Below are 22603 nucleotides of genomic sequence, written 5' to 3' on the forward strand. Positions count from 1 at the left end.
TAAATCAACTCTCTAGCTACCCTGGGCCTAGCCCAGTGCCTCAGGGCAAAACAATCAGTCTCTCCTGGTTGAAGTTTGCCAGGTTGTTGTGGGCAAAAGGGATTGAGTTTTCAGAGAGAGAGAGCCCTCAGCTCTGAACTAAGATCAGTGTTGCGTGGGGGTAGACCCCAGCTCCTGTCAGGAACCGGACACTACTCAGAAAGTAATGAGTGCATCACCAGGGAGGGAAGGGAACAGAGGCAAATGTCCCCCTTCAGGAATTGCTACTTTGCATTGAAAGATAGACCCAATGGCCAGGCCTGATATTCTGTGAAGGTAACTTTCTCGTGCCACCACCGCTACTCCTGTTCCCACAGTCGTCCAGCTTTCAGAAACTCCACAAGTCTTCGTTGTAGACGATTCTGCTGGGAGATCAGGACCACAGCAGGTCCCTACTAGGTGCAGGAGAAATGTTGGCTAGGATCCCATTCATTCATCCATCCATTCATTCAACAAACCATTCCTCTGCACCAAGCCCTGTGTACTAGGAATACAGAAATGAAGAGACTCTAGTCTGGAAGCAATGCAACTGCAGCTGCTGTTCGTTTCTGGAACAGTTTCTGCCGTTTCATTGGATCTCAAGACGATACTGAGGGATCTCTTCGCTGTGGTGCTGGGCTGTAACGGTTTGATGAAAGAAAGAATGAAAGGAATAGGAGTGGGGGGACCTGGGAAAGTGTCCAAGGGAGAGATAGGAGGGGGTGGAATCATCGAAAACTCCAAAACCGAAAACAACACCTACGTGGGGGCGAATAACTATTTAAAAGGTGACATTTATTCCATACTTTCTCGGTGACCGGCATGGTGGTACCTATTTTATTGCATTCTGTAGATTCCCAGACAGCGCGGTCTTCTTTTCTGGAACCTCATCATTGCATCGTTCCAGTCAGAAAATAGAGCGGAGCTCTCTGGTCCCGGCCTCGGGGAGACGTCAGGTGAGCGGAACTGCACTTCGGGGCCGGGAGAGCGCCCGGAGGCTTTTCGCGGGAACTCCTGCCCTAGCGACGCGCGCCTCGTTGCTATGGGCGGTGACGCGGGAGGCTGTGGAGCGCGGTGGCTGCGGACTCTCTCCATTCTGCGCCCCGCCGGTCCCAGCTTCGGCCCTACAAGCCGGCTGGTGGGTATGTAGCACGAGGTGGGAGGAAAGGGTACGAGAGGGGCGGGCAGGGCGGTGGGAGCCCTCGCGCTTTGCCAGCTGCAGCCGCCCGCCTGATCAAAGCGGGGACTTACTGGGCAGCCTTGGGGTGGGTGGTCCTATATACCCCGCTTTGGGTGAACTACGTACCCCACCCCACCCCAACACACCAGAACTAAGCTTTGGCAGTCCACATGGATAGAGCGGGGGACATTTGTGATCTGAAGGGACAGGAAGGAAAAATTGTACACAGGTTGTTCTCCAAATTTGGGGCAACCTTGGAACTTCTGGCCTTAGGGTTGACTCCCTGTGAGACTCTGGGCAAGACCCACTTATTCTCTGGGCCTCAGTTTCCCCTGTCTACCATTAAAGGGTCGAATTAGACCGTCTTCCAGTGCTTCCACTGTGGTTTTGTTTGTTTGAGCTTTCGTTCATATGTCTTGTGCACAGAAGATTTGGGGAGAAGGAAGGAAATATGAAATCAGCATTTACATGAACAGTGGGCCAGTAGTCCAGGGCAATAAGATCCAGTACCCCAGCTCTGCCTCGTGTGACCCCTAACAAGTCACAACCCTCTGAGTCCCACTTTCCTCATGGAAAATAACCATTGGGTATATGCTGGGGTCTATCAAGGAATACCGGAGAGTTAAGAGACTTCTCTGAATTATGTTTAGAGTGGCCACTGGGTGTCCTAAGGTCTTTGGAAAGCAAACTGGGGCAGAAATGGTTTCTGGGATTCAGATTTAGGCCTGCTTTTATCTGGAACCAACAAGGATATCCCCAGCCAATAGTTGAGCTTATGGCTTTTCCAAGCCCCCTGCTGGCTCTCCAGACTGAAATCTGGGACCGAGCCCAGGTAACTTCCCTGAATGTTTTTGCTGCTGGGCAATTTTAAAGGACCCTTATGTGGTTAGGTTCTTAAAAAGCTTGTAGGGTGCCAGGCTGGCTCAGTTAGTAGAGCATGTGACTCCTGAGCTCAGGGTCGCTTGAGTTCAAGTCCCACATTGGGCATGGAACCTACTTTAAAAAGAAACAAAAGCTTCTTGCCAAGCAGACTCTTCACTTTAGTGTGCCATTATGCATTCATTCCACGGATATTTGTGATGCATCCACTCTCCCAGGCTGTGCTTTTTAAAGCTCAGATACAAAAGTGAACAAGACACTGCCCCTCCCGTCAAGTATATTATGTGTTCACAGTGTAAACAATGGAAGGTAACTGAATAGTATTTTCACTTCTTAGGTTAGTCTCATAATAAATCACAACTGCATGGACATTGCCCAAGTAGATATACTTTGTTGTTGAGATTTTATTTTATGTTTTAAAAAATGCTTATTTTTGAGAGAGAGAGCTCATGCGTATGCATGCACAGGGGAGAGGAGGCAGAGAGAGAGGGAGACAGAGGATCTGAAGTGAGCTCTGTGCTGACAGGAGAGAGCCGAATGTGGGGCTCGTGAGATCAGAGCCCAAGTAGGCTGCTTAACAGACTGAGTCACCCAGACGACCTTGTTGAGATTTTAAATTGCCTTGGTTTGTAATATATAACCTAATGAATTCTTAGTGTGATCAATGACTCTGGTCAGGAGACATAATATTGGCTTCATTTTAATATCCTTCAGATTCATATGCCCATTTGTGTATGTTCTCTGTGTATATTTGTTACATATGTTTAATATATGTATATTAATAGTATTAAAGGGCCCCTGGATGGCTCAGTCGGTTGAGTGTTCAGTTCTTTGATAGCAGCCCAGGTCGTGATCTCAAGATCATGGGATCTCAAGCCCCGATTCAGGGCTCAGCACTGAGTGTGTAGACTCCTTGGGATTCTCTCTCTCCTTCTCTCTGTCCACCGCTCCCCTGTACATTTGCTAACATTCACTCTCACTCTGAAAATAAATAAATAAATAAATAAATAAATAAACAAACAGTATTCAGGGTGAAGTTGGCAGAAATCACTCCTTTCAGTTGAGATCACTGTTAATCTATCGATTGTGCTAGTAGCCACCATTTATTATCAACAACAGTTGGCCAGGTTGAGCTAAGGGCTTTCGATGCACCAGCTTTTATGGAGGTGCAGTGTCGTATGCAGATCCAGAACAAGGCCTCTGGAGTCGGACTGCCTACACTCAAGGTTCAGCCCTGCCACGTACTTGCAACTTATCTGTAAATCCGAGCAAGTTATTTAGCATCTTTGGGCCTTGATTTTCTCATCTGCTAAATGAAGACAGTAAGAGCATCTAGCTCAGAGGCTTGTGGAATAAATCAAGATTAGGAGTCACATGTTCCACCGACTGAGGCAGGCAGGAATCCACCTACTTTGTATATTTAAAAATAGATATATCCATGTACCTGGCTGGCTCAGTCAGTAGAGCATGTGACTCTTGATCTTAAGGTGGTGAGTTCAAGCCCCACACTGGGTGTAGAGCTTACTTTAATTAATTAATTAATGAAAATAGATGTATAATTAACATTTTGGTATACTCTCCCTGATTTTTGGAAATGTGCCAGTTATACGATTTTGGAATTTTGTAAGATATCTTTCTTTATGAGGGAAAACTACACTTAACAATCTCTAAACAAAGTCTTTACCTTGTGAATCTCCTTTCAGTGCAAACAAACATGCTTAGAGAAGGGATTAATTTAAGCGTCTTTTCAATAATTACAGAGATTAGGAAGTGGCTGCCTGAACTATTTTCTGAAGGATAAATGTCACACAGCATTGAGTACAGCAGCTCACCAAGAAAATCCTATTGGTCTGGGGGTAAGTAATTCTAAAAGTTATCGTTTGTTTAGAATGTCCTGTGAATGCTCTTTAGGGGAATATGGCTCTCCAGATGCTATCAGCTAAGAATCCAATCAGTTTTAAGCAAAGCCAATCCATTTATAGCATTTGCTGTTTCGGGTGACCTAGATCTATGCATGGCATCTGTCTCTGGTTTGACGATAATGTTGAAAAATGGGCTATGCGGGCAGACAGGAGGCCCTGTGGCCTCTATCTATAAGTAATGTAACATCCCAAGAGTTTTGGAAATTATCTGGAATTTTCTCTGTCAGCATATCGAATGCTTATAATAGAGAATCCTAGAATGTCTGAACTAGAAGGGACCTTAGATTCACTACTCAACAAGAAATGTTGTTGCCATACTGTGTGCCAGCTACCTGCGGTACAGAGAGAGGCCTTCCTCTTAGGGCGCACACAGCCTACTAAAAATCATTGAAATCTGTTTCCTCATCTATAGATGGGGAAGCCGAGGTGCAAAGCCAGCAATGGAGGAGCCCCAGGGCACACAGTAGGATGGGGCAGAGTTGGGGGGGGTGCGGGGGCAGCCCGGTGCTCTGGTAGCAAACACTGCGTTCTTTGCACTCCATGCTGCTTCTGCACTGGTTACCCATGTTGGCAGGAGATCTGTGCTGGCAGTGGCTCAAAATGTAAGCTGAAATTCTTCTGGAAAACTTAAAAAAATTTTTTTCATGTTTACTTATTTTTAAGAGAGAAAGAGAGAGAGACACACACACACAGAGTGTGAGTGGGGGAGGGACAGAGAGAGAGAGAGAGGGAGATGCAGAATCTGAAACAGACTCCACGCTCCGAGCTGTCAGCACAGAGCCTGAGGCAGGACCCAAACTCATGCACCATGAGATCATGACCTGAGCCGAAGTCAGATGCTTAACCCACTGAACCACCCAGGTGCCCCTGTTTTTGTTTGTTTGTTTGTTTTTGTTTTTGAGAGAGAGAGAGAGAACGAGAACACAAGCGGATGAGGAGCAGAGAGAGAGGGAGACAGAATATGAAGCAGGCTCCAGGCTCTGAGCCGTCAGCACAGAGCCCGATGCGGGACTTGCACTCACTAAGTAGGAGATCGTGACCTGAGCTAAAGACACTTAACCACTGAGCCACCCTGGTGCCCCTGGAAAACTGTTTTTTAATGGTATGACTGAGAAAACTTGGCGAATTTTAGCTGCTTTTCTTCCTGTAGACCATTCTACCTAGAGATGGGCCAGTCATGCCCATGAGAATCTCCTCTCCTCAACTTGAAACAGAGTCCCAGAGGCGATGGGAAATGAGTACCCACCCCCTACTTCCCTCTGCCCTCTGGCTTCTCTGGGGAGCTTCTTGCTGTGGACACGTGACCCAGCGTGGCTGAGATTGGCCCCTAGTCAGACCTTCATCCCAGCGACAGGCACGCTGGCCATGTCTTCCTGTCACTGTTTTCCTATTTCACCAGCCACCAGTATAGGAAGTCCACAGATTGGGTGCTTTGGAGGTGTTTTCTGAATGATTGTACGGATTAGCACTTTGAATGTCTAATTCATTCTGTCTCAGTTCTAGCCTTATTAGTTGTTGGGGACATTGCAGATAAATCTGAAAAACAATAATTCTGTTGATTCTAAAATATCACCCATTGTTGACATTACTTAAGGTCTAGGCCAGTGGTTGTCAAACTTTTTGGCCTCAGGACTTCCTTTTACTCATAAAAATGACTGGGGATCTCAAAGAGCTTTTGTTATGTAGGGTATAGATTGGGTTCTATTCTGCCACCTACTGACATTAAAACATATATTTAAAATAATTTTTTAATTAAAAAAATTTAAAACGTTTTTTTAATGTTTAATTTTGAGAGAGAGACAGACAGACAGACAGAGTGCTAGCAGGGGAGGGGCAGAGAGAGAGGGAGACACAGAATCCGAAGCAGGCTCCAGGCACAGAGCCCAACACAGGGCTCAAAGTCATGAATTGAGAGATTGTGACCTGAGCCATAGTCAACACTAAACTGACTTAGCCACCCAGGCACCCCCTCAAAAATATTTTTTATGTTTATTTATTTTTAAGAGAAAGAGTGCAAGCAGGGCGGGGGCAGAGAGAGAGGGAGACCCAGAACCATAGCAGGCTCAGACACCCAGGTGCCCCTTATGTTAAAACAGATATTTTTAAAATATTTACTTATTCATTTAAAAATAATAATTATAAACCTATTACATGTTAACATAAAGTAATTTTATGAAAAACATGCTTTCTAGGGTTGCTTGGCTGGCTCAGTTGGTTGAGCATGTGACTCTTGATCTTAGGATCATGAGTTTAAGTTTCTAACCAAAAGCCTGTTAAAAAAAAAAAAAGTAAGAAAAGAATATGCTTTCCAAAACACACTAAAACTTGGTTGGAGGGGCCCCTGGGTGGCTCAGTCGGTTAAGTGTACAACTTTGCCCCAGGTCATGATCTCTGTGGTCCACCCTGGGCTCTATGCTGACAGCTCAGAGCCTGGAGCCTGGAGCCTGCTTTGGATTCTGTGTCTCCCTCTTTCTCTGCCCCTCCCCAATTCGTGCTCTATCTCTCCTTCTCTCAAAAATAAAGAAAAACATTTTTAAAAACTTGGTTGGAAAAGTGGCATTGTTTTACATTTTTGCAATTCTTGTTCACGTTTAGTTTCAATATTAGGCAGCTGGGTTCTTATATCTGCTTCTGCATTGGGTCCATTGCAATGTCACTGGGGTTGTGGCATAAGAAAAGCAAGCCTCACACAGAGATGTGGTTGTTGGGAAAAGGGAGGACCATACAGACTCCTTGAAAGGGACTCGGGAATCCCCACTGGTCCTCAGGTCAGACTTTAAGAACTACAGGTCTGGGTCATTACCTGTATTGTCTCAGTTAGTGTCCTTAGCTCTTGCATCTCATTGTTTTCTTTTTTTTTTTTAAGTAGGCTCCACACTCGCCATGGGGTTTGAACTCATGACCCTGAGATCAAGAGTCGCATACTCTACTGGGGCACCGGGGTGGCTCAGTCAATTTTAGCATCGTCTGACTCTTGGTTTCGGCTCAGGTCATGATCTCATGGTTCCTGAGTTCAAGCCCCTCTGACAGCACAGAGCCTGCTTGGGATTCTCTCTCTCTCCCTCTCTCTCAAAAGAAATCAATAAACTTAAAACAAAAACTTAAAAGGAGTTGCATACTCTACCAACTGAGCTAGCCAGATGTCCCTAGAATCTCATTCTTACCACAGAGTTATTTCATGACCTGGCGCACTAATTTAGAGAACTGTCACGTGAAATTATTATTTTTTAAATTTATATTTGAGAGAGAGAGACAGAGTACAAGCAGAGGAGGGGTAGAGAGAGAGGGAGACTGTATCTGAAGCAGGTTCTAGGCACTGAGCTGTCAGCACAGATCTCGACACGGGACTCGAACTGATGAGCGGTAAGATCATAACCTCTGCCGAACTCGGACGCTTAACCAACTGAACCACCCAGGCACCCCATGTGAAATTATTAAAAAAAGCAGCAGCACACTAGGAAGTTTATAACCATTTAGAATAACTAAGGCTCTTTTCAAGAAGCTTCACTGGTGAAATTGTTTATTTTCAAATACATACTCCTGGTATTTATTGTGGTAGAATATGCATAATATAAAAGTTATTATTGTTTAGCATATAGGCAGTGTTATGCAACCATCCACAAAGTCTAGTTCCAGAACATTTTCATTATCCATAAAGGAAACTCTGCCTATTAACATGGCCCTTCCCTATTCCTCATCATCCCAGCTCTTGGCGACCATTAGCCTGCTTTCTGTCTATGTAGATTCTGACCAGGGATATTTCATATGAATGGAATCAGACAACATGTGGCCTTTTGTGCCTAGCTTCTTTCTCTTAATGTGATGTTTTCAGGGTTCGTCTACATTATCATATATATCAATACATTATTCCTTTTTATGGCCGAATAATAATCATTGTATGGACATACCACATTTTGTTTATTCGTTCATCCATTGCTGGGCATTTGGGTTGTTTTCTCCTCTTCACTGTTGTAAACAGTGCTGCCATGAACATTCATGTATAAATTTTTGTTTGAACACCTATTTTCAATTATTTTGGCTATCTTCCCACGAGTAGAATTGTTGGGTCCTATGGCAATCCTACATTTAACTTGTTGAGAAACTTCTTTGTATTTTCAAAATTCGTTTTGTTTTGGGGGTGCCTGAGTGGCTCAGTCAGTTGGGCATCCGACTTCGGCTCAGGTCATGATCTCACAATTTGTGGGTTTGAGCCCCATGTTGGGCTCTCTGCTGAGAGCCTGGAGCCTGCTTCAGATTCTGTGTCTCCCTCTCTCTCTGCTCCCTCCCCGCCCCCCCCACACATACTCTGTCTCTCCCTCTCAAAAATAAATAAAAACATTAAAACATTTTTAATTACTTTTTATTTTTGCTGATCTGCTAAAGGTTTACTGGAGGGTGCATTCCCAGAGCCTGAAGAGGAGGCAGGGAGAGAGAGGAGGAAAAGTGAATGAGTATCATGAATTAATCTTTTTTTTTTATTTTTGAGAGACAGAGAGAGACAGCTGGAGCAGGGGAGGGTCAGAGAGAGAGGGAGACACAGAATCTGAAACAGGTTCCAGGCTCTGAGCTAGCTGTCAGCACAGAGCCCGACGCGTAGAGCTCGAACCCACGAACCGTGAAATCTGACCTGAGCTGAAGCCGGATGCTTAACGGACTGAGCCACCCAGGCGCCCCCATGAATTAATCTTTAAAAAAAGGATTTGTGTTTACGTAACCATACCACTGCTGTCACACCTAACAAAACTAACAGTACGTGTTCTTCTTCCTCAGCAGGGATCACATCTTCCGGCAGCCACAGGGGATGCTGTGCCTCACAAGGTTTTGCGTAGGTCCTGCGCAGCGATGGGGAAACTGCAAAGCAAGCTCAAGCACAGCACGTACAAGTACAGGTTCGGCAGTCCTGCACGCAGGTCCCACGTTTTATCATGTGCATTAAACTTTTCCACTAAAGGGGTGCCTGGCTGCCTTAGTCAGTAGAGCATGTGACTCTTGATCTCAGGGTTGTGGGTTCGAGCCCCACGTTGGGAGTAGAGATTACCTTAAAAAAATTTGTTTTTAATACTCCACTGAAAAAAGAGAAGGCCCAGAGCGATTATTGATGCCCTTCCCGGAAGTCAGTTTGGTCTATTTTCTTGTGGATGAGAAAGAGCTGATTAGCTAGGGTCCATGGCCATGCAGAAAGGGGCCCTGCAGCTTTGGGACTAATGTCTAGGGTGAGCAAAGACTCCTGGCTTCTTGGCTTCAGGATTCCTCTTTATCGGATTCCGGTCCTTCAGTTGTTCTGAGCATGCTCAGTGTTAGTAATCCCGTTTCTGGCAATGGCCTGGGTCTCCTTTCTGTACTCCTTGTCTGGATTTCTCCTCAGCGTCTCCCAAGGCCACCTCCTCTTCCCCGGGCCCCACTGCTCTCCATACCACTGGGCCTCACATTTGCTGTCCTTTCTCTAGCAGGCCCGATGGAATTCTAGAAGAGAGAATTCAAACTAAAGCTTGTCAGGAGTACAGCCCAGCCCACGTGGATACTGTGTCTGTCGTCACTGCTCTGAGCCCAGACCTGTGTGTCTCTGGAGGAAAAGATAAGGTGGGGTCTGCCCGCTTTGCTAGGGAACCGGCTTCTTGAAGACAAGGGGAGCTATTTGAGAAGGGAGCACTGGTTTTGCCTTTCTGGAAGCCATGTTGGGTTGTATAAAAACCATGGACTTTAGACTTAGGGAGACTGGGTGTATCTCTTACTATTCCTCTGGGCAAGTCGTCTACTGGTCTTGAGCCTCAGTCTCCATATCCATGAAATGGGGATGATAACACCAGCCTCCCAGGACAGTGGTGAGATGTAAGATCCTTGGCGATGTGCCAGACCACCCATGTGCTTTTTATAAATGACGAGTGTTATTCCGACCAACCCATTTTCATACCCACACACAGACACAGAGGTTACTTGTCACCAAAGGGAGACTTCCAGTCTCTTGGATGCAGCTCTTTTGCCAAAATCTCTACCCTGGTGTGCGTCAGGATCCCGCCCCTCTGTGCTCCTGCCCTTCCTCCCACTGACAACGGTGAATCTGGAAGCCCCCTCTCCCGCATCTGGCTCTATCACAGCACTCACAGCTAGGACACTGGTAGCAAAAGTGCTGACTCTTTTCATTCCTCTCATTTTCACATTTGTATTTCATGGATTCTAAGACACCCGTGCTTTTATAAGTCAGCACCTCGGAAATCAGTGTGCATCTAAAAATCGATGATGGGGTGTCTGACTGACTCAGTCCATAGAGCATACACCTCTTGATCTCAGGGTCATGAGTTCAAGCCCCATGTTGGACGTGGAGCCTACTTAAAAATAAATAAAAATAAATAAAATAAAAATTGATGATAAAGCATGGTAGCATAATTTAATTGGCAGCCTTTTGTCATAAAGTCAGTATCATTTTAGATGTATGAAATTTTGTTTATATGACCTTCACTTGCTGTGTAGGTAGAGAAGGGTTAGCCTCTCTGTTTTACCAATGAAGAGACTGGGATTTAACCAGGTGCAGTGCTTACATGCTCCTTACTCTCAAGCGATGAACTACCGGAGACCAGGCCGGTCTCCTGCTCAGGTGGAGAAACACTCACAACAAAATATTAAAGTATACGCCTGGAAAAAGGATGGAAAGAAAGTTTTCATAATGATTCTCTCTGGCAGATGGGGTTATGGGTTTTTTTTTTTTTTTGTTAGAAAAAAAAAAGCATGATCTGTTTTTCAACAGTGAATATACTTAATGGTACTGAACTGCACACCTTGAAATTATTAAGATGGTACATTTTTTTAAGGTGGCAAATTTAAAAAAAAATTTTAAAGAGGGTGCAAGTGAGCAGGGGAGGGGACAGGGAGGTAGAGAATCCCCAGGAGAGGCAGGGGGTGGGAAGAGAAAGAGAGAGAGAGAGAGAGAGAAAAGCCAGGCTCACCCCGAAGCAGGGCTCAAGTTCACCTGATGTGCGACTCAAACTCACAAACCATGAGACCATGACCTGCGCCGAAGTCAGATGCTTAGTGACTGAACCACGACAAATTTCTTTATTTTATTTATTTATTTATTTATTTATTTAATTTTAGCAGAGGTTTTTTTTTGGAATATAACACAATTTATTTTTTTTAACATATGCAGTTATTTTCCATCATTTACAATACAAGTAGTTACAATGACACTCCAAACAGAAAAGCAAAGTAAAAAATCAAAACACCAACTTCTATTTCATGTAATTAGACTTACACAGAAATTAGAAGGTTAAGTAACAACTAGATAATCACCTAATTTCACAGCTATCTGAAGTGGCAATCGTTATATAGCAGCTTATCTATGATACATTCAAGATACATGATACAATTTATTACTTGCCGACAAATTTCTTTAAATACACTAAAATAAATGTGCAACAGAAGTAGGGAGAAAGACTCTAATCCCACATGGAGTTTTACTTCATCTACAACCAGAACCTCAGCCCGAGTCAGTTCCCCTTGGGGAGTGTCCTCTGAGCCCCATCAGTAAGGTTCTGAGGAGTGGCCCGTGGTCCGGAGAGAGACAGGACTGGTTGGTTGGCCGGCAGGAAAGAAAAGAAACTCTGTGTAGAGGCACATGAGGAGGGAGGCAACAATAAAGCCCTAAGGCCCTACAGAGAGGGCGAACTGAGGTAGAGAATGAAGTAACGGCTTGTTGTTTCAGTTAAATAACAATTCACTGAAAATATTTCAAAGATTCTGACGACTGTGCTGACTCTGCAGACAGTGGTGGCCTATAACTGGAAAACCGGAAATGTGGTGAGACGTTTCAAAGGACATGAACGAGAAATCACGAAGGTAATTATCAACTGGTTCCTCTCCCAATAATAAATAATAATATACTCAATAATATTCAGTAATAATAACTGAATAAGGAAGGGAGTAGCTCAGCTCTGCGTAGTAAGAGTGAGTGAATATTCAGTCTTAAGGAAAATGCAAGGGCTTCATTTGATGCTGTGAAGCCCTTCACGAGGAAAAACAGCAGACCATTCACTCCTATTTTGTCACTAAGCCCTTAATAGCTCAGGTGGCAAGCAGAGAACAGCTGAGAAAACTCCCCTGACTGTCCTAACTCCACAGGGGCGTGTACCCAAGGCTGCCTGGGTGTTCACCATAGCTAGAAAAGTGACAGACTATGCTCGGGAACCTTCCAGTCTAGTTGGGGAAATATTTTAAAAGCCAAAAATGGTTAAATAAAAATTAATTTTGTTGGGGCACCTGGGTGGTTCAGTTGGTTAAGCATCTAACTTCGGCTCAGATCATGATCTCGTGGTTTGTGAGTTTGAGCCCTACATCGGACTCTGTGCTGACAGCTCAGAACCTGGAGCCTGTCTTCAGATTCTGTGTCCCCCTCTCTCTACCCCTCACTTGCTTGTACTCTGTGTGTGTGTGTGTGTGTGTGTGTCTCAGAAATAAATAAGCATTAAAATTTTTTTTAAATATTAATTTGGTTAAAAAAGCATTACAGAGTGAGCTTGCAGCAGAAATGATGGAAAATGTCAATTTCTACAACTGCCGCCTCTGGAATCCCCCTAAATGAGCTAAAAATTGGAATTGAGATGGCGACTCCACCCAGAACGAGCCTGGGCAACCGCCACAACTCGTGTGGCGCAGAGTATGGTGTTGAGATGCCAGGGCAGGGCCCGGGAGAGCCTCAGCTCCAAATGCCCTCATCCCCCTGTTTCCCGTTAAAACATTTAAGTTCATTTCTTTATTTTGAGAGAGAAAGGGAGAGGGAGAGGGAGAGGGAGGGAATCTCAAGCAGGCTCTGCACTGCCAGCACGGAACCCGACATGGGGCTCGAACTCTCAAACCGTGAAATCATGACCTGAGCCGAAAGCAAGAGTGGGAGGTCTAAGGGAGTGAGCCACCCCGGCGCCGGGCCATTTCCCATCCTGAGGTCCAGGCGAAGCCGCGTGCTGGAGCACGTTTTCTCTTGAGCAGGTAGCCTGCGTGCACAGATCAAGCCAGTTCTTCAGCGCCTCTCGCGACAGGACGGTCATGATGTGGGACTTGCACGGCCCCTCCCAACCAAGGCAGCAGTTCTCTGGCCACTCCATGGTGGTCACTGGGTTGGCTGTGAGTCCAGGTGAGGTAACACAGATCTCCTCCCAGCGCCCGTGTGCTTTCTGGAAAGCCCCGTGCTGGCCGCCCACGGACCCAGCTTCCCCTTGTTTCCCCAGACTCTTCGCAGCTGTGCACTGGCTCTCGGGACAACACCCTGCTGCTGTGGGACATTGGGACCGGACAGTGTGCGGAGAGAGCTTCCATCTCCAGGAACCTGGTAGGAACTCAAACTTGGTACAGAGCCGGACGACAGGGGTGAGGCAGGGAACCGGGGAGAGAGATCAGGAGACCCACAGCCAGCTGTAGAGGCGTGGGTGCCCTCATTACCGCTCACCCCACCCCTGGCCTCTCGGGTTATCAGATTGGATGATCTCTTGAGATCTTCTGTTAGCTCATAGCAGAATTTTTAGAGGTGTCTTCATTTATTCCCTCAAAATGTAGTTACTGCTTATCTTCTGTGCTGGGAGCAGGGGTAGTGGCCCAGGACACAGTCCCTGTCCTCCAGGGTCTCACAGCTTATGCCTGTTGTGTGTTCCGTAGATGTTTCATTGTGCAGAGAAATAAGCATGACCCTTTGCTTTACGTATAATTTGCTGTGTTTGTGAAGACCAGTGTTTTCTGGTAGCAGACTGGATAAACTCCACAGTCTTTGAGGTCACTCATACCTGGGTTTACATCATGAATCCAGCATCTTTTCTAAGTAATCTCTACACATGATGTGGGGCTCGAACTCACAACCCTGAGATCAAGAATCATATGTTAAACATAAAAAAAATTTTTTTTAAAAAGGGGCGCTTGGGTGACTCAGTCGGTAAAGGATCCGGCTTCGGCTCAGATCATGATCTTTTGGTTCGTAGGTTCGAGCCCCGCGTCAGGCTCTGTGGTGACAGCCAGCTCAGAGCCTGGAGCCTGCTTCCAGTTCTGTGTCTCCCTCTGTCTCTGACCCTCCCCTGCTCGCGCGATCTCTCTCTGTCTCTCAAAAATAAATAAATAAAAATAAATTAAGAATCACATGTTGTAATGATTGAACCAGCCAGGTGCCCCAATATCCATCACTTTTTAGCTGTTACCCCAAGAAAGTTAGAGTAGGTCTTCGTTTATAAACTGGGGAGAATCCTGTGACCTGACATTGTAGATTTCAGGTAGCGGGCATCAAATGTCAGCCATGGGCATCTTTTCCAACTTTGAAGACAACTGTCCATGGCAAGGTGTGCTCGCCTATGCCCTGGCTATTTGTGGGGGTTGCTGGAAGAGAATCCTGTCACTTCGGGTTGTTTTGAAAACTGTTTCATGCCTGTCCAGCAGGGGGCTACAGGGACGGAGAGAAAGAACACTCTTCCTGAACCCTGTGAGGACTCAGACTAGGGTTTCATGGTCCCACCATAGCACGGGGTCTGCTCTCCTTAGCAGCTGCTCGCCAGCAACTCTCTACCGCATGTCTGGGTGCATTTGGGTGCTCACGGCTGTCCCCGCTGCCACCATTGCTCCTGCTCACCCAGGGTTCGCCGGTGGAGCACGACCCATGGGTGTCTGCGCAGCACAGAGTCCCTCCAGGTCAAATGTACTCCTCAGCATCCGTGAGAAGTGGCACAGAGATGCTATTTACCACAGTATTTTTTAAAAATGTTTATTTTTGAGAGAGAGAGAGAGAGAGAGAGAGAGCGCACAAATAGGGGAGGGACAGAAAGAGAGGGAGACAGAGGCTCCGAAGCAGGCTCTGCGCCGACAGCTTTGGTACTGACGGCTTGAACTCATGAACTGCGAGTTCGTGACCGGAGCCGAAGTTCGATACTCAACGGACGGAGTCACCCAGGCTCCCCAAGCACAGTTTACAGCAAGGACAGTAGAGGAATGTTTGGGATGGAGAAGTTACAAAAACTTTGCTTTCTCCAGGTCACTCACTTGTGCTGGGTCCCCCGGGAACCGTATATACTACAGACTTCAGAAGATAAAACCATCAGGTGGGCTTACTGAGCAGCCATGAAAGTGTATCCGGTGGAGGTTTGTGGTTCCCGTGCCTACGTGACTCCCTTCCCCCTCCGCTTCCCCTCCCCAATGCACCTTCCCCGAGCCTTCCGCCCTGCGCCCAGGGCTGGGGTCTCTCTGACGTGGCCCCCTGAAGCACCTGGGTGGAGGGTGGATGCCAGGAGGTCTGCTGGGAAGAAGCCCTGTCCGGGTTGGCTGTGAAGCAGCTGGCTCTGTCTGACCCGCCCTCACCCCCTGTGTGACCATGTTCGGGAAACGCCCAGGACACACTCAGGTGAAGCTCACGGTAGGCTTGTCACCAGCTCTCCAGCTGCCTGGCTCCCCTTGCCACCCCTGCTGGGCTCCAGAGGTTCTCAGTCACCGCCCCCCACCCTGGGTGTGGCCTCATCTGGTGAAATGGGGTTGGACTCCCCCTCAGGGGAGTCAAATGAAGTAAACCTTTCTTGAGTAGAAACTTTGGACCTCAGAAGGGACTCTTTCTACTCAGAAAATCGCAGGAATGAGGTAAAAGGAGATGAGAGGTGGAATAAAACATGGCGGACCCCATGGCCCAGGTGGGCCAAGACCTGTAAACCTTTTGTATCTGATTCTAGAATGGTGACTGCTCTTCTGGATCATAATAAGGCTCTTTTAAAAAAAACTTTTTTTAAATCACCGGCACAGAAATATCCTCTTCTCTGTTGAAAGCAGTATCCCAAAGGGCCAGATTAACAAATTAATTTATACAATTAAGATGCTTGGGCTAAATTCCTCTTAACTGGGTCTCAAAATAGAAAGAGCTCTGCTGTCTTTCAAATTGGTTATTTCCTGGCAGCTCTGGAGTCTCCAAGCTTGATCTGGTTCATACTCCTGTTTGTAGGTAAATCATGACATTCCATCTGACTGCCCGAAGTGGCCAAGAGCCAAGACCTATGGTGGTGGGTGTCTCAGCCTTGTGTACCACAGGCTCATCTCCTGCTGCAATTCCTTTCAGATTATGGGACAGCCGGGGGCTGCGGGTAGCACATGTATTTCCCACGAAGCAGCATATTCAGACCCACTGCGAGGTCAGCGAGGATGGAAACAAGTGTATCTCCTGCAGCAGCGGCTTTGGAGGGGAAGGCTGCGAAGCCACAGTAAGAGACTGGGGGGTCTGGGTGTCTGGTGCCTGACGATCAAGATACTTACTCTGACCTCATGTCTATACTGGCTGCACAGACCAGCTCTACTAATGGCTCAGGCCTATTCCAAGTGCAGACTGTAAGTGAGCCTTTACATTCCAGATGCTTCTCTCCAGAAACCTCCATTAGCCTTGGGCTCTCTGAAGTGGTAGCAGAAAAGAGGGATGGGTGGAGAGTCAGGATAGGGAGGTGCCAAACACAGAACCCGCTGGCCAATGTCCCTACTCCCAGCAGGCCTCAGAAAGGGGAGGGGCTGTCTGAAGAGCCAAGTGTATTTGCACTGTGCTCGTGGTCACAGTAAAGGGGCCGCAAGCTCTTCAGGAAGCAAGCTCCAGTGTTGGTTGAGGGCCCACCCCATCCCTCACCCACTTACCTTTCCTTGCCGTGACTTTTCGGTTAGATTGCCGTGGCTCCTCCAAAGTACCTGGGATTCCTAACTGTAGAATATAGGTTAAAAGGGGCATCTAGTCCAAATAGAGTAATTACAGACCCCATTTTATCAGACATTATATGCCAGGCCTGAGCATATTACATGCATTATCTCATTTAATCCTTTAAACAATCTTGTAAGTTAAAGAGTTAAATGCTACAATAATTCCCATTTTACAGATGAGGAAACAGAGGCATGGCAAGTTGAAATCTCTTGCATGACACCACACCTCTACCGACCGAGCCAGCTAGGCACCCCATGACCACACCTCTAGTAAGTGGTAGGTTGAGGCACTGAATCCCAGGCTATTGATGTAGCATCTCTTCACCAGGCTAAGCATTTCCAGCTCCGGCAGCTGACATGGTGTCCTGTGGATTCATTGTTTCCCAGACACAATTCAGATCACTCTCCTCTCTGAACATTATTCTCCTCAATTATGTTGAGTCTGGTGATTTCATGCCTTTTAGCACTCGGTTCATTTGGCGCTCCTCCCTGAACCTTGTTCTCTAGCTGGTCTGATTCGTATCAGTGAGAGTGGGATCGGCAGGCCCTCCTTTGTTGTGGAGTCTCGTCTTCATACACCGAGGGTCAGCACGCAGGCGATAAATCAGAAGGTCTGCACCTGTGTGTCCTTTCGAGAAGTCTCCACAGGACCCACAGAGGCCGCGAGGCTGGTGGAAGGCAGCTTTTGAGCTGCCCAGAAAGTAGGCAACCCAAGGGCGCCTGGCTGGCTCTGTCGGAGGAGTGTGTGACTCTTGATCTCAGGGTCGTGAGAGTCAAGCCCCACGTGGGGTGCAGGGATTGCTTAAATAAACTAAAAACTTTAAAAAAGACAGTAGGCAACCCCATACTGTCCCATCGTGCTGTAGGACTTGGAGCTTTCACATCCCTAACCGTGACGTCACTGAGGACGGTGACACCTCTCCTGGCACATCCTTACCAAGGGTTGTTGGGGATAGTTGATGGTTAAAATAATCACCGATGGATAGATGCTTCGGTGTGTAATTGCTGGGTGACGATGGGGGTGGCCGCGCGAGCAGGTGAGTGGAGGGAGCCGGGGGCCCACGAGGAGGTGGGAGGGTGCAAGTCCGTGCGTGAAGTACGTGTGGACCGGGGAGGAGCGCGTGGGCGAGCCAGCCTGTGAAATTGCTCTGCAGCTGTGGGACCTGCGGCAGACGCGGAACAGGATATGTGAATACAGGGGGCATTTCCAGACTGTCGCATCCTGTGTCTTTCTACCAAGAGCTTTAGCCTGGATGCCGACGGTTGCTACCTCATCACACGACTGCAAAGTCAAGATCTGGACCCAGGATCCTGGAGGTAAGGGGCCGCTGTTGGCGTTTCTCAAAGCTTCATGGAGTCCTAAAAGCTTCCCTGAAACTCTCTCCGTGGCTCAGCAAATGCAAAGCCACTCGTGTCCTACCACTAGCCAGGCCCCGAGTGGTTATGAGATGACCAGCTGGAAGCCGTCACCACACGAGCCCCAGTGCCGTGCTGTGTGGACTTGTTCCTGAGACATCATGTGTATTTGGCACTTAGTATTCTTTCTGTGTCAAGTTCTGCATCAGGTTTTAACATGCGATGCTCAAAATGTCTAGGAAAGAGAATAAGAATTGCCACTTGACCATTTCATTTTTGGGGTGCCTGGGTGGCTCAGGCAGTTAAGCGTCCAGCTTCGGCCCAGGTCATGATCTCACGGTTCATAGGTTCAAGCCCTGCTTCAGGCTCTGTGCTGACAGCTAGCTCAGAGCCTGGAACCTGCTTCAGATTCTGTGTCTCCATCTCTCTCTCTCCCTGGCCCTCCCCTGCTCACGCTGTCTCTCTCTCTCTCTCTCTCTCAAAAATAAGTAAAACATTAAAAAAAACTTTTTTTTAAATCGTTTTCAAGGACCAAAATGAGAGCCTCAGGTCTAGGTGGGTGTGAGGGAGAGTAGAGAGAGTCTCAGAAAGACTGCCCTGTGTTGAGGCTGCAGCTAAGGTCTGAGGTCGCAGCAAGGCCAGGACACTTCAGAGCTCCAGAGAGAAAGGTGTTTTTTAGGGAACACGGTGGGGTGGGGTGCCAGAGCCCCTCCTGCTGGCTGATCGCTGAATATTCGGGCAGATTTAATAGGGTCACAGTGGGAGTGTTTAGAGTACAGAAACTGGCAAGTGCTGTGAGTCATGGTGGTGGGTTTTTCCTTCCAGAAAGCTGCCTTACTAGCACCCCACTGCCTCCATGCTACTTTCTTTTCTTGAAGTTCACTTATTTTTCCGAGAGGCAGAGCACTCGTGAGCAAGTGTGTACAAGCAGGGGAGGGGCAGAGAGAGAGAGAGAGGGAGGGAGAGAATCCCAAGCAGGCTCCATGCTGTCGGCCCAGAGTCTGTTGCAGGGCTCAATCTCCGGAACAGTAAGATCATGACCTGAGCCAAAATTGAGAGCCAGACTGAGCCCCCCAGGCGCCCACATGCTGTTTCGCCCGGACACAGGGTTCTGTCGGACACAGGGGACAGTGTTAACCTAGCAAAACTCACAACAATTTCTTACAGAAGCTTAGCTCCTGCCAGGGGAGGATGCAGGAGCCCCCTCAGAGGAAAGCTGTGACATCATGTCTAGTGGCACATGAGCTGAACTCTGAAGGGAGGACAGCCCGACTGTGCCCACCCCCGGAGCTGCCCTCTCCAGCCGCCAGGCGCTGCAGCTGTGGGTAGTGTGGAGAGCAGCCGTTTCAGGGTCCAGCGTTCATAACCCTGGGACCAGAGAGGACAGGTTAAGTGCTGCCCTGCCCCCCAGGTGCCCTGTGGCCTCCGAGACGAGCATAGAGGGAGCCTGGGCTGGCTGGAGGCCCTCAGACTGCCCTTCGGGTCCCAGTTTCCTTCGTCCTGAAGGGAGCAAGACCCCAGAGGCCAGCAGCTGGAGATCAGTGTCCTGGTGTGTCCTCCTCCGCCCTGGCCCCTGCCTTGCTCCCTGGGCAGGTGGTGATTGAAGGCAGCATGTTAACACGTCCTAGCAGGCGAGGTCCCAGCCATCTGAACATGCTTCTAAGTAATATGATACACATCTTGTTTGGTCCACTCGCCCTTCTCTGTGGTGGAAGCCATGCGGCTGACCCCCCCTCCCCACCCCCCCGGGCACAGTCCTCTGAGGTGGCGGTGCTGTCCTTGTCTAGGTTATGTGCAGGGAGCGCGCGCTTTATATATGTGGGTTTGTCGCAGAGACCTCGCGTCCCGTGACACTGCGCTCTCAGCCTCAGCTGCTGGTTCCTTCTTCCTCCCCAGCCTGCCTGTTCACCTTGTCACTGGATGGATCGGGACCTTTGACCTCCCTGGCTGTTGGCGACACCGTCTCCTTGCTGTGTGCGAGCTTCAGCCGAGGAATTCACCTGCTCAGGGTGGACCACAGCCAAGGGCTGGCACTGCGGGAAGTGGCAGCTTTCTGAGGCCAAGAGACATTCACTGGACAATATCAAACCGTGGCCTATCCTTTCTCAGTGTGGCTTTGTTCTCCCCTATGATCCTGTGCAGGGAGGGCGGGCGGCGATATGGGACCAGGGCTCTCTGCTTGGTTTCACTCAGGAGGCAGAACAGGGTTAGAAGCCAGTTTAAGTCCAGGTGCAGTTTAGAAACATGAACTAAAGATAAAGTTCTCCATACGAGTGAAATCCAAGTGCAATTTCCAGTGACTGCTCTTCCAGAGCCAGGTTTATGGCTCCAGATGATGCCCTGCACGGATAAGATAGGCCGCTATGGGTCAGAGCCCAGGCTTGAGTCTGTCGAACTGGCCTGTCCCATGTCTCCATGATAGAAGACGCAGGGAGAGGGAAACTTCTGGCAGCCTCACGGTGGTCCACACGGGAAAGCACAGCGTAGCTCCACAGCAGAAATGGACCGAAGACCTGAGCTTAAGCTCCAGCCACTGCTCCTCAGCAAGGTGAAGAGTCAAAGTTAAGGCAAGAAAGAAGTCTTGGCTTCTAGGAGGAGCCGCAGAGTGGGAGGTGGCCCGTCCCAGACCAGTGCTGAGGTGGCATGAAGCTTAGACCGCGAATAGCTTGAAAAGGCCACAGCCAAAGGGCCTTGCCCAGAATCCCAGTTATCAAACCTGTTCTGTGCATAAGAAAATGGAGAGGTTTGGGGCGCCTCTGTGGCTCAGTCGGTTGGGCATCCGACTTCGGCTCAGGTCATGATCCCACAGTCCGAGAGTTCAAGCCCCGCCTTTGGCTCTGTGCTGACACCTTAGAGCCTGGATGGAGCCTACCTTGGATCTGTGTCTCCCTCTCTCCGTCTGCCCCTTCCCCCATTGCGCTGTCTCTCTCTGTCTCTGTCTCTCTCTCAAAAATAAATAAACGTTACCAAAAAAAAGAAAGAAAGAAAATGAAAAGGTTCTGAGATTAAGGCCACAAAAAATTTAATTTGTACATTTTAATATTTTGTTTTATATAAACTCTGTGGAATGGCCAGTGTGAGGCAAAGGGGAGTCTACAATAACAACAGAACATAGAGAAAACAGAGGGATGGACTCAACCATGTGCCAGCTACTGAGTCCTCCTCGGTGAGGAGGGGCACAGTGCTCAGGTCAGATCGTGTGGCCCCACAAGACATCAGTCCCCAGCCCATTTCCTTCACGGAGGATAGAGTCCCTCCTGCCTAGGTGAGCCCACACATAAGGTAATGGAGGCCTGGAGACTCCCTTTCTGATGAGTCCCAGCCAAAGGAAGACTTCGCACTGGTCTTCTCTGGCCCCTGCCTGTCCCCGATACCACGAGATGATAGCCATCTTCCTTGTCTCCCTCCTGCCCGTCTTTGGGGCCAGCTTCCCTGTGGGACGATCTTAAGCTAGTGCACAGCGTCAGTCCCGAGTTTGAATCTCCGCTTCTCCATTTAGCTAGGTGAGCTTGAGTGTTCTAAAGTCACAGTTTCCTCACCAATAAGGTGCAGCTAATAATCACACGTTCCTCACAGTGCTGTTCTGAGGACTGGACAGAACCATTATCAAATGCCAAGCGATGTAGCAGGTGCTTATAAAGGATAACCATAGTTCAGTATTGCTCTCTGTCTGGACTGAACACTTTCCTCTGCTCACAAAACATTTACCATTCCTTCACCCATTCTCCTTACCTCTTATTTCTAAACTTTTAGTCCTTTTTTGTCTTCCTTTGACTCCTTAAGTTCCGGACCTTTAGGATCTAGAAGGACAAAGGGATAGCGGGAGAGGAAGCTGCTTCACTGAGCACCCACAGCCGTCTGGGTACGTTTATTCTCACTACAAGTCTTGTTATTCCCATGTCGCAGATGAGGAAGCTGAGGCCCAGGAACACTCAGTCCTTTGCCCCAGGTTACACGCGGAGGCAGGGGAAGGAGCTGAGGAACAGGAGGCAGGGGAAGAACAGATCTGACCCGGGGTCGGCCCAACTCGAAGCCAGACTACTTCCCTTCCCATTCCTTTATCATTGCCTGATGTTACAAAGTTCATTTTAGAAATTTGTAGACTCTGACGCTGTTTGTGTATTTTCTAGACCAGTTACTAACTTTGGGCTCTAAAGGAGACCCTCCTGGCCAAGTGCCCAGAAACCATACACAGGTGTCTCGGGGACAGTCCTGGCACACCCTGAGCTGCCAGTGCGACAGCTAGCCCTTTCTTCGGGAAAGAAGGCAGGCAGGCAGGCAGGCAGAAAGTCTAAGGCTGTGGGTTGGTAGGGGGTCCCGGGGAAGGGGAGCAGAGGGATTGTAAATGTGAGAAAACTGTAGGCCTCTAATGAATCAGCAGGGTTCTGTTAGCAAAAAAGTTGTTTCCCTGAACTCTATGCATTTAAAAAAAATTTTTTTTAATGTTTTTTATTTATTTTTGATACAGAGAGAGAGCATGAGAGGGGGAGGGTCAGAGAGAGGAGACACAGAACCAGAAGCAGGCTCCAGGCTCTGAGCTAGCTGTCAGCACAGAGCCTGACGCGGGGCT

At 48.1% G+C, this 22603-nt stretch overlaps 1 protein-coding gene across 3 annotated transcripts; it reads left to right on the forward strand.

Moving 5' to 3' along the window:
• The first annotated feature begins 1076 nt into the window (after window positions 1-1076).
• On the forward strand, window positions 1077-20137 carry WDR31 (WD repeat domain 31). 3 transcript variants are annotated; one of them, XM_029920773.1, is made up of 11 exons: window positions 1077-1160; window positions 3838-3933; window positions 8770-8909; window positions 9447-9579; window positions 11728-11829; window positions 12976-13120; window positions 13215-13315; window positions 14992-15059; window positions 16058-16199; window positions 17832-17994; window positions 19930-20137. In XM_029920773.1, the coding sequence occupies exons 3-11, from the start codon at window positions 8842-8844 to the stop codon at window positions 20088-20090; spliced, it is 1083 nt and encodes a 360-aa protein (XP_029776633.1). In that variant the 5' UTR covers window positions 1077-1160; window positions 3838-3933; window positions 8770-8841; the 3' UTR covers window positions 20091-20137. The 3 variants fall into 3 exon arrangements, with proteins under 3 accessions (XP_029776633.1, XP_029776634.1, XP_029776635.1); XM_029920774.1 differs by having other exon boundaries at window positions 11755-11829; XM_029920775.1 differs by having other exon boundaries at window positions 8770-8888; window positions 11755-11829.
• Window positions 20138-22603: the final 2466 nt, after the last annotated feature.

The sequence above is a fragment of the Suricata suricatta genome, chromosome 13 (genome assembly GCF_006229205.1).
Source record: "Suricata suricatta isolate VVHF042 chromosome 13, meerkat_22Aug2017_6uvM2_HiC, whole genome shotgun sequence".
Lineage (NCBI taxonomy): Eukaryota > Metazoa > Chordata > Mammalia > Carnivora > Herpestidae > Suricata > Suricata suricatta.

What these genes read in the sequence shown, in the direction of transcription:
- WDR31 (XM_029920773.1), top strand. Translation starts at nt 8,842, where the DNA reads ATGGGGAAACTGCAAAGCAAGCTCAAGCACAGCACGTACAAGTACAGG. An exon ending in TCTCTGGAGGAAAAGATAAG is followed by an intron (nt 9,580 to 11,727) that starts GTGGGGTCTGCC and finishes AATATTTCAAAG; the next exon opens with ATTCTGACGACTGTGCTGAC. An exon ending in CTTCCATCTCCAGGAACCTG is followed by an intron (nt 13,316 to 14,991) that starts GTAGGAACTCAA and finishes TGCTTTCTCCAG; the next exon opens with GTCACTCACTTGTGCTGGGT.